Genomic DNA, 11,853 nt, shown 5'->3' on the forward strand with positions numbered 1-11,853 from the left:
CTATTAAAAATTATATATAATCATAGGTTCGACATTCTATTAAAGAAGGAGTTTGAATACTGCGACATATGAGATATTACCTATATTAGGTAATCTATTATTATATGTCATTAGATTTATTTGTTTTGAGATCTGAACTTATTCTAAAATAACGAAGATTTAGAATAATATCTAATAGAGACAATCCTGGATAAAATGCACTAACTGTTATGTTAGGGAACAGCAGAAAAAATAATTATGCGCGATCATAATTCTGTTTCTGAGAATTAAATTTTTTTTTATTATGTATGATTACTCACTTTATTTTCCTTTTTATTTTTACTTTACTTTACCTCTTTTTATATAATTGTTTCTTCTACGAAGGGACGAGACCCGATAGCCTATTTTGCAATACAACTAGTTCGACTCCACTTTGATGGTAACGGAGTAAAGGAAGTAAATTCATTTTCTTCTATGGTGATACATACACAATTGTTAGAATGTTAAAGGCATTAACATTATCACACAGACCACTTGGTACATTTATATCCACCTTAGGTAACCGACCTCACAATTGTCTGAATCTCCCGACTGCTAGGTTCTTATTAGTTCTATTAAAGAAGGAGTTTGATAGCTAAAGTCCGGGAGTAACTATAAGGTTCTCTTAACTCCGACAATAGCTAAAGCCAGGGAGTAACACATAAGGCTCTCTTCTCCGACACATTATTATAACTCATAGGTTCGACAGTCGCACAGATTGAACCATACTTGTTTAAGTGTACAAATCACTTTGTACTTACACAGTCTAAAGTAATTTGGGTTAAATAAAACAGACCCTTTATTTCATGTAAGGGGTCAAGCCAAGCGCATATTGGTTTAAAGCCAGATAAAATATTAATGAATTCATTTACCTGATTAGGTAACACGGAAAGATATAAATAGTTTCCGAAATAATTTATGAGAAGCGCGAATAAGAAATAAGCGTACTGAAAGGATAGTGATCCGAAAGACAATAAGAAAGAGCTACATCGGAATAAACTGACTAATATTCGTGTGGCGACTGCATATGCAAAACAACAGGTTTTTGCATGATCGCGGGTTATGTGAATTCACATAATGTGATGTTCCCAAACAGGATGGATTCCTCCTTGGCATACAATTTGTTATTGTATGAAATTGGAAGAGAAATGGAAGAAGTGTCATTCTCTATTTAATATAAATATGCGCCCTTGTCCTCCTTTGATACAGAGGCAAGGTTAGATTATGATTTAGTTATTTTTCGAGAAAGAGAGATGAAGAGAGAAGTGATTAGATAGAATAATGAATGAATAGAATGATTCATAGAGAGCTATGAGATAAGAGATATGAAAGGATACGAGAAGTATCAGATAACAATATAATAATCTATTAATATATCTTTAGACGGATTTGGTAATCATCTAAAGAGTCCTTATACTTCAGGTTATTGAAAATATATTTGTTACCTTCAGTCCGATCATTTACAATTTCTGTAAGGGTCAAACCAAGAACCTATTGGTTTAAAGCCAGAGAAATAATTGAAAGTCACTGTTCCAATAAGGAAAGGGAGAGTGAGAATATTCTGACTTGGTCCGAAATAAGAGTCACGCGAGAGATGAATTAATTTCATGTTTAAAATAACTATGAGCTAATTAACAATAGTAATTAAGTCAAGAGAATTGACTTCTGGTTAAAGGATGGACGGGGACAGTCCATGCCATTGTAAATGACTGACGAACGTTTCCCGAGGAGGGAAAGTGTCTTCCGTTGTCATGAACTGATATTAGTAAAATAATAATTAATTTCGGGAAATGTGTCATTTCCATTTAATATAAATAGAGGTCCTTACCCTCTGGTAATGAGAGAAGGATGGAAAGAAATCTGAAGAAAGAAAGATACGAGAAGTATCAGAGAAGAATCTAATTAATCTATTATATATCTTTAGACGGATTTGGTAATCATCTAAAGAATCCTTACACTTCAGGTTATTGAAAATAATATTTTGTTACCTTCAGTCCGACATTTACAATTTCAAGGTGTGGGGCTGTGGCTCAACGGTAGAGCTTTCGACTCCAGATCGAAGGTTGCAGGTTCGATTCCTGTCAGCCTCAATCACAATTTTTTTTGTTTTCTGATAACTCTTTACTTAAGTTGTTGTTTTGTTTGGAATTTTTGAAAAGCCCCGTCTCTCTTTTTTCACTGCTAGGGAATTGCTGCGGAATTAGCGTTGTCATCCGATCTTTTTCTACCGCATAAGACCAGCGTAGAAAATTATTATATTTATTATTTCGTTATTTCGAGTAACTTTTATCAGATCAAGTTACAGACAGTATCAGGAGCTATCGAGGTTGTGTGAATTTATTTCGATAACTTCATATTCATACCAATTGGGAATTGCGTGTTTTCTAAACGATGGTTACTGTTATTGAAAGTTCTGCAGTTGTAAGTATTGTCTCTTCCTCTTTCAATTTCTTGTTAAATACTCAATTTGACCACAATGTTGAATTTTGCTTTTTTGACAATGTTAACTACAAATGTTATAACTATCATTGTGAACTTTTTCTTTTAAGCTTGAAAGAAAGATCCTAAAAAATCTCTTAATTTCACTGTGATGGTCATAGGAATCGGGAACGGGACGGTCAACATTCATCAATTCCTCTGTGATCAATTAATTGTGGAACCTTCTTCTACTGTGAAGTTGTATTCTCCTGAAGAGTTGGGTATCCGGCAGAGAGCTACAGCTAAGAAAATCAACGGTCGAACTTGAAGATGAAGAAGGGGTGAGGATTAACTTGAATTTGATAGACACCCCGGATTTGGTGACTCTATTAATATGACTCTTCATTTCAGGTTATCAAAGATTACATCAAGTACCAATTTGATGAAATTTTAATCGAGGAATCAAAATTGAGGAGGAATCCTAGGTTCAAGGACAATCGTGTGCATGTTTGTCTATACTTCATAGTTCCAACGGGTCACGGTTTAAGAGAAATTGATGTGAGAGTTATTCGTTCTCTGGAAGCTTTGTTAACATTTTACCATGTATTAGCAAATCCGATTCTCTCACGATGGACGAATTAAAATTAAACAAAAGGCTTATCAAAAGAAGATATTGATCATTATAACCTTCCGGTGTTTGATTTTACAAACAGCTATTTTAACATGGAGGATATTTAGATGATGAATCAATCGAATTGAACAAATATCTTCAAAAGACAATGCCATTTGCCATTATGGGATCGAATGCACCGTGAAATAAGGAAAGGGGGAAATGAAAAGAGTGAGAAAGTATCCATGGGTGCTGTTGATATTTTGATAATGAATAAGTGATGTTCTAACTTTAAAGACGACTCTGTTGGTAAACATTTGGATGATTCAAGGACTATACACATGAAGTTTTGTACGAAAATTATGAGCTAGAACATTGAGCGAGGTTGAAAACGGTGAAGGAAACGGAAGTGCCAACGCTAATGCAGGTACAAGTATTGCCAGCGATATTAATAGGGTGCAAATCACTAAAGAAGAATGGCTTCCAGTAAAATCTCAGGGTCTTTGGCTGTGAGCCATACTGATTTGAATAGTGACATCATAAATCATCGATTGCTACTGAATTGAAAGAGGACGAGCATTCTGTGTGTACGTCCGAGATGGATCCTAAGGAAGAGCAGATTAAATTAGAGGAGGAAATTGAAAGCATTCGAACAAAGGGTGCAAAGAGATTTACTATTGAAAAGGAAGGAAATTGAAGATAGAGAAAGAGAATTGGCAGAAATTGAAAAAAGATTGGCATCAAACAGGAATTAACTGATTGAAAATAAGATAATATATATATTCTTTTTATTTTTTTTGAAGGATTATACTGTTCTTTCAGTTTCGTTGCAAAGCATTGCTTATTCTTAATATAATTTATATTCGAAGAATGGAAATTTTTGGGTAAAAGACTAATAAAAAAAGTCATAATATTGTTAATAAAAAGATGTTAATTCCACTGTTTACGCAATTTGTTAATTTCGCATGTTAAATAAGCCAATTAATTAAGGAATGCACATAACGAATGCAATGCGTTATACAATTACCATAGATTTGTTGGAAACCTATATGCCTGTCGATTGATCCTTAAAAAGGTTTACAAATTTTTCTCAACCTCCCTCTCCAATTGCGGGGAGAGCATGTGAAATTTCAAACACTTATTTTTCCCCAAAATTGTTCTTGCAAAGTATATCTAATTGTCCGGGAAAATTAACTGAACAAATCCTTTGTTGGGATTTATTTCGGTGGACTTAATATTCAAAAAAAAGGACCAAAATTTGTTAAACATTTCACATGCTTCAATAAGAAAGGGTGAAGAAGACTATTATAGTAGTCCCTAATATTTACGACCAATGATGATTTCAAAGTCCAAGCTTTCCGCTTCAAAGACTATAAATATCCTTAAATATTTCTTGCCAGCCTTGATTCTTATACGGTCTGCTTCTTTTCAGGAATTTCATGTTAATGTATTGCTGATAACTACAATTCAAGACATGTGTAACGTGCAAAATATTTCTGAAGCTTACCTCGCTCTTTTCCAAGATATTGACTTTAATAATAAGGAGTTACAAGGTACGTATTCATCGTTCAGAATTAGGGATTTGAACGCTCAAAAAGGTTTACTAAAATTTATAATTTACAAAGTTGCTATCTTCTTTATTGTGTTTAATCCGTTATATTGGAACTTTGGTGCAAGATTAGAGTATAACACCAAAACACTTTCAAAATTAAGTTTCGGCTCCAAGAAGTTAGCAGTTTATCTATTTTCATTATCTGTTTTTATCTTGGGTTTGTTTAGAGATGAATTTTATAGAAGGCCATTTTAGAACAGGCAACATCATCGTTTTTAGATATGCCAATATTTAAGGTCTTCGGATTGATTTTTTTTGTCCTCGTTCCATTTTTGTACTCTCTTCGATGTATGAATTGGGAATTGTTGGCACTTATTTAGGGACCACTTTGGATTCCTCAAAGACGAGAGGATTACAAAATTTCCATTTAATGCAGTTGACAATCCAATGTACGATGGTTCTTCCCTTTGCTTTCTAGGAACGGCATTATTCTACGGAAAGCCTGCAGGAATTTGGTGTTCAGCATTGGTTTTCGCCATGTATAGGGTGGTTGAATTAGTCGAAGAACCCTTCACGGCAAAAATTTATGCTAATCTAAAGGGTATTAAGAAAAAAAAATAGATCTCGTCTACCAACACAGCAAAATACTTAAGAGCAAATATATTTTATATTTCCTTTTCATTACTTTTTTAATTTGTAAAAAAGTACTAAAAACCATAAAAGAACTTAAATTAAATACTTGCTATTTTATTCTCCTGAGAATTGAAATTGAGAAAGTAACTAATGAGGTTTCAATAATTTCAATAAAAAGGGAACAAACAAGTAGAAAAGAGCAGCGGATATTATAGGGTGAAGGTATATTTCTTTGAAATGAAGACTGAAACAACTTTATAACACTTACACTAGGGATTACTTATAAATTTTCTTTACTTCACTTCTTTCGATTAGATTTTGCATTCTTTACCTTTTTGGAGAAAAAAGGTGAAACCCAATATTTTTTTTCCCTCATAGTGACAAGGGTAATTAAGCACGTTAATGTTGTCTGTATACATAATAATCATTAAAATGTTGATGGCATTACTGTTACGAGATATTTTATGCTGTAAGCTAACTTATTTTTTATCTAAATATCTGGCTGATATGTTCTGGTTAGTTCAGTTAAATAAGAAGTGAGGAAGCTAAAGAATCAATCATAATGCTCTTAGAGAACAGAAATTTCTGGTATAGCTGTAAGATGATCAACTAAGGAGAAGCGTAATAAGAAAAAAATTAGAGATTGAGTCTTGCATTACAGATCATGCAAGGGAGGGACAAAATGAAAGTATACAGAAGGACGGTACTAACTTGATTTTTTAACAAGAATCAACCGTTGAGTTGGTGTTAAGAATTCTGTATATTGATTAGTAAAATCTAGAATGTACAAGAATATGTTGTTGAGTACACAGAAAAAATGTCTTTATTTGTATAAATTAATTGCAATTGTATAAATCATACACAATACCAACAAAAAATGTTAAAGTCGGTATTACCAGATTCATTATAGTTTTCGATATTTATTTGTTCAAGTTAGTATGACGCTGATTACTTTATGAAGTTTGTATTATAACTAGTATTGAGTGTTTTTAAGGTTAATTAAAGGAAAATAATAAGAATGTAAAATGAACAGGTGAAAAGAGGAAATGAACATGCTTAAATTTCTTTAATCCTTATGAGTGAGATTTTATTGGGCATAAGTAAGGCTGGGAAGCTTTATGTAGACACGACTGTCGATGCATCTATTACATGTACATAAGTTTTAATATAAACGCAAGAGAATATTTAGCTTTATATAGTTTTGTTGTTCTTCTACGCGACACCGTGGACAATAGGACCAGTTCGGCTCACGAGATCATTGTTCATATTTTGTTGTTTCGACAATAAAGTTACCAAAAAGAATTATATTGTTTGAGACCATAGATGTGTTAACATTAACTAACGATGATGAAAATTATATATATATAACTTAAGAGATAAAGTATATGTAAATTGCTCGTTTTGACGCTCAATATTACATGAAAATATCTGACACATATCCTAGTCAACTTACAAATAGTTCATTTTTCACTGTACTATACCTCCAAACTTATCTAAATTATATATAGAATTCCAGAAATAGGATTTTAAAAAGCACGATACTTCATACTTTGATGATTTGATTCAACACTTCAGAACAATCACTTTATGTTTACATAATCTAGAATAATTTAGCTTGATAAAACCATAGCATCGCTTTAAATTGTGTGAGGGATCGAACAAGGAAAAGTCACGTGTTATCCAAATGGTTACATAATATTATGAGCGAAGCAACATGAGCGAATTATTTATTAAAATTGGACGACGAAATGCAAATATTTTATTACAGAAAAACGAGAAAATATCAAATGAGTATTTAGCCTTTTGGAAAACTCAAGATGAAGATAGAAAGAACAAGCAACAGCTTACAGAAGAAGAAGAGAGACAAGAATAAGAACAACAGAGATAAGAATAAGAGAAAATTAAAAGAATAAAAATAAGAAAAACAATAAAAAAATAAAACAATCATTAAAATAAATATAATAATATCAAATATAAGCATATACAAGGGGTGCCTTTATCTATATCCTAGTGAATACAAACTAGTTGATTATTTCATTATATATTCTTCCGCACTTACTAAGCTGCATCATAACATTCTAAACGCATTGTCGGACATATGAGAATATTACCTAGTATTAGGTAATCTATTATTATATGTATTAGATTTATTTGTTTTGAGATCTGAACTTATTCTAAAATAACGAAGATTTAGAATAATATCTAATAGAGACAATCCTGGATAAAATGCACTAACTGTGTATGTTAGGGAATCAGCAGAAAAAATAATTATGCGCGATCATAATTCTGTTTCTGAGAATAAATCTTTTTTTTTATTATGTATGATTACCTCACTTTATTTTCCTTTTATTTTTACTTTACTTTACCTCTTTTTATATAATTGTTTTTCTCTACGAAGGGACGAGACCCGATAGCCTATTTTGCAATACAACTAGTTCGACTCCACTTTGATGGTAACAGAGTAAAGGAAGTAAATTCATTTTCTTCTATGTGATACATACACAATTGTTAGAATGTTAAAGGCATTAACATATCACACAGACCACTTGGTACATTTATATCCCCACTTAGTAACCGACCTACAATTGTCTGAATCTCCCGACTGCTAGGTTCTTATTAGTTCTATTAAAGAAGGAGTTTGAATAGCTAAAGCCCGGGAGTAACTCATAAGGTCTCTCTTAACTCCGACACGCATTACGTTGTAACATAAAATATTTCATCTGTCGGAACCTATGAGTTATAATAATGTTTCATATGTTAATAACGCATAAAGGTTCAACTGGTATTTGATTTATAATATGTGAATCAAATTAATGTTCAGACAGATAGAAGAAATAATTCGCGGGGAAATTTTTCCTGTGAAATAAATTTCTCCCTAATTACTTTCGGCTGAGAATGACCTATTCCACTTCTGCGGAAAAATATTCTTATATGTATGTACTACTTTTTCCTTATATACTATGTGTCCTCTTAGAAGGGACGACGACTTTATTGTGTAATTTGCAATACATATTCATATAAGGAAATCCATCTTGAAGTGAACCTTCAGCTGAAACCAAGATAACCTTCGGGTTCTCGCTGGATTACAAAGTGTTCGTAAGGACCCTATTTTGTTATGGGGTCATTCTATGCAACAGAAGTCTTTTCTATATCCGAACTATATGGCCAATCCCGTTATAACCTTGGGCATCTGCGCGCTCGGTAGTGCTACGGCACAGAGATATTGAGCAATTAAGTAGATACAAATGTCACACGGGATTTATATACTCTGACATGGCGTCACAGACAGGATACTCAGTTTTGCATAAGAATTGTGGTTCGCGACACTATTAGTTTTTCAAAATACTCTTTCATTTCGGATCGGCGAGAATTAACCCTTTCCAGGAATTTTCACTAACAAATTTTTCATACGGTTTTATTGCACCGTGTGGGAAAATTTCTCATTGGTCAATTTAGGTCGACAGAGGATTTTTCTTAGTTGCATAATACTTTTGTGCTACTAGGATTAAGATCTAGCCTAATACCTCTAAATTCACAGATTTACAATTGCAAAATCTCTCAACTACTTGCAAATATTATCAGGCACTACTGTTCAATTTACCAACATGTACTCAGCTTCCAATTCAACCGAATCTTCTCAATCATCAGAATTCTTCGTAGCCTTGTTAGGGCTATAACCAATACTAATGAAATTTGAAGTTGATTCATCAGGATCTGCTGTTAAGCGTCTTGACCCTGAGAAAATCAGAAAAGACGGTTAAGGAAAGTGTTGTCCCTGCTATTCATTTTTGCGGGACGAAGATGGACAATGTAGTCCTATGGTGTTATTCGCTACTAAGTGAGCTTAGAAGTGCTCTAAAGGACTATGGTTATGAGCAGTCTGTGCTAACTTGCAGAACAGAAATATGACTCCGTCTCTGACGAAGAGGAGTTATTCAGAACGAGACTTTGAACAAACAAACGATGGCTCTGTTTATGTTATGTTGAGAGATTACTATAGGAAATCTCACGGCAAGTATCCATCCGCAGCAAAGATGTTGAATCTTTTACGTGACCGAACTCGACTATTAAGCATAGCAAGCAGTCTTATCTTAAGGCCCTTGCAAAACTTCGGTATGAAGATTATACCAAACCCTTTTTGGACTACTTTAATCTAATCGATGACTTTATTAATGCTATTAAGAGCGACGGTTACAAAGTCGATGATGATGATATCCTAGAGGCATTGAAACCAGGTGTTGTTAAGTTGTGCGAGAACGATCGAAACGAACTCAATCAAGTTACTACACTAACTGAATTTAAGRAGTGGATCATTAAGGAGGTCAAGATCCAACGTGTCCCTAACAGGGAGGAGGTTCAGATCCCAAAATACTTATTGAAGGGTCTTTACCATTCTCAGCCGACTCTAGCGGCACACACAACAAACAAAAGCAATATTCTTCGAAGCACGGTCAATCTAAAGGGCAGAGTCAATCGAAGAAGGACTCACCCGAGAAGAAAAATGTTCACAACTTCAACTTGAATAATCACAACGTCATATCTGATCTTGAATTATTGGGAGGTGTTCCGATGTCAGGTAAGAACTTACCGAGTTTCGTCTAATCTTATACTTATTGATGGAGGAGCGGGAATTAGTCTTACCGGGCACAAGGAATGGTTACATGATTTTGTACCACTTACAGAATCCGACAATATTCAATCAATAGCCTACGATCATTCAACGAAAAATCTAGAGGGTCTAGGCAGGTTGATCTTTAATTATACTGGAAATTTACTCTCAGTTGATGCTTATTATTACGAGGGTGCCCCAACTATTCTTTCAGAAGACGATATAAACAAATGTCCAGAGTGCAGTACTCAAATCTATCATCATGACTTCGGAACTACTTCTCAAAGTTATTCGAAGGTTCTAAATGTTGGTGAAGAGTGCATACAGCTTATTCAAATCGACAAGCTATGGTATATTCCTGGCGACTACAACCAATTCATTGTTGGCGGTGGTCAAATGGCAATCAATAATTTACATTTAAAACTAGGACATGCCAATACAAAGCTGATTCGAGACTCTATCTCTCACGGAACGATCTCTGTTTCCAAGGAGGAGAAAAATGAGCTAAAGCACACAGCGGATCATGGTTGCGCAAGATGCTTACGGGCAAAAGCGAGACGTGCTGATGCAGTCGAATATTCTCGTGATTATTATTTGCGCCCAGTACCGTTTGATATGGTTTATACAGATGTTTGTGTTGTCAATCTGCACGCTAAGAAAGGCGACCAAGGTTACTTTGTTACTTTCAAGGACCAGTTTACGAAGTTCACTACAATTTACTTCCTGGCTCATAAGAATGATGTTACCGCGGCGGTCGCCAAATACTTGGATTGGGTGGAAAATCAGTTCAGCGAACAAGGGTACAGAGTGCACAAACTCTATTCTGATAAGGGCACTGAATACCTGAACGCTGCAATGAAGACACTTCTTGAGCGAAAAGGTGTGGAACATCATACGACCTCAGGATACATGTCGGCATCCAACGGTGTTGCAGAACGGTTGAATTTGACAATAATGAATGACACTCGTGCTATGTTACAGGCTGGAAAAGTTCCTAACGCATTTTGGAAAGAGGCAGCGTCATATTCTATCTTTATACGCAACCACCTCTACCAGAAGAGCATTGACACTAGTCCAGTAATGGCACTGGGAGTGAAGACTCCATTGAAGGCAAAGGATATACATGTTTTTGGCGAATATTGCGTTGTTACTCAACCTCCGGATTACTTACCCAAGCTTCACACTAGAGGTAATGAAGGAATATATTTAGGATTTGATCCAAACCCTTTTGGCTCTCATGTCTTTGTTCCAAACACTCCGGGAGATTTGCGATTTGGCAGTCATGTTTATTCAAGGAGCGTGAGTTTTCTCAAGACGCCCATGTTGTATGTGGATTACTGCTTGAATCATCGAACTTTGAATGATGACCCTCTTATGGAACTTTATGATCCGCGTTTTCAAATATTTGCCGATCTAGAGTCAGAGGAAGCACCATTAAGTTGCGACGAAGCAGCATTGCTTGCTGACGATCAGGTTGAAAATGATTTAACATTGTCACCCGCTGTCGAAAGGACGTCGCGTATCGATTCAAGTATCGACACGAGACCTGCTACCCCTGAAGATGAGTTGATAGACACTCGCCCTAAAGAAAATATTTCGAAGGCTGGAGCGCTCACTACGTCTTCCCTTGCTAAAGAGGAAATAGAAGCAGAACCTCCTAAGGTTACAGACGATACCGTTGTCATTGATACCTCACCTGGAGATACTCAGTCTTTCCACGAGTCGACGGATCATCCTGGAAATTTAAGTACGGATGAGTCTGACAACGACCCGGACTGGACCCCTGACAACGTCAGTATGCAAGACTCTTCTTCCGAGCCTGAGGATTACTCAGATGACGACTCACGTGAGCTGTCTGATGATGAACCTCAGACTAACCAGGCCCCAGACGAAAGAAAGGATGTAGAAGGTACTTCTCTTTTCGACCTGGATCCAGGAGATCATTCGACTTCCGGAATACACTACAAGAAACTTCCACCCGAGGTAAGGGTCGAGGCGAAGAATCCCGGAAAG

At 35.2% G+C, this 11,853-nt stretch overlaps 2 protein-coding genes and 1 non-coding gene across 3 annotated transcripts; all 3 read left to right on the forward strand.

Moving 5' to 3' along the window:
- Positions 1–2,037: 2,037 nt before the first annotated feature.
- On the forward strand, positions 2,038–2,108 carry BRETT_005171. Its single transcript has one exon. It is a non-coding gene; the product is annotated as a tRNA-Trp (tRNA).
- A 500-nt stretch (positions 2,109–2,608) lies between these two features.
- Positions 2,609–3,743, forward strand: BRETT_005172 (uncharacterized protein; the record flags this gene model as incomplete). The annotated part of the gene is made up of 4 exons (XM_041283654.1): positions 2,609–2,753; positions 3,166–3,247; positions 3,427–3,545; positions 3,616–3,743. 4 exons carry the CDS (start codon positions 2,609–2,611, stop codon positions 3,741–3,743), a joined length of 474 nt encoding a protein of 157 aa, XP_041134606.1.
- A 777-nt stretch (positions 3,744–4,520) lies between these two features.
- On the forward strand, positions 4,521–4,853 carry BRETT_005173 (uncharacterized protein; the record flags this gene model as incomplete). The annotated part of the gene is made up of 1 exon (XM_041283655.1): positions 4,521–4,853. One exon carries the CDS (start codon positions 4,521–4,523, stop codon positions 4,851–4,853), a length of 333 nt encoding a protein of 110 aa, XP_041134607.1.
- Positions 4,854–11,853: the final 7,000 nt, after the last annotated feature.

Source organism: Brettanomyces bruxellensis, chromosome 2 (genome assembly GCF_011074885.1).
Source record: "Brettanomyces bruxellensis chromosome 2, complete sequence".
NCBI classification, from domain to species: Eukaryota; Fungi; Ascomycota; class Pichiomycetes; order Pichiales; family Pichiaceae; genus Brettanomyces; species Brettanomyces bruxellensis.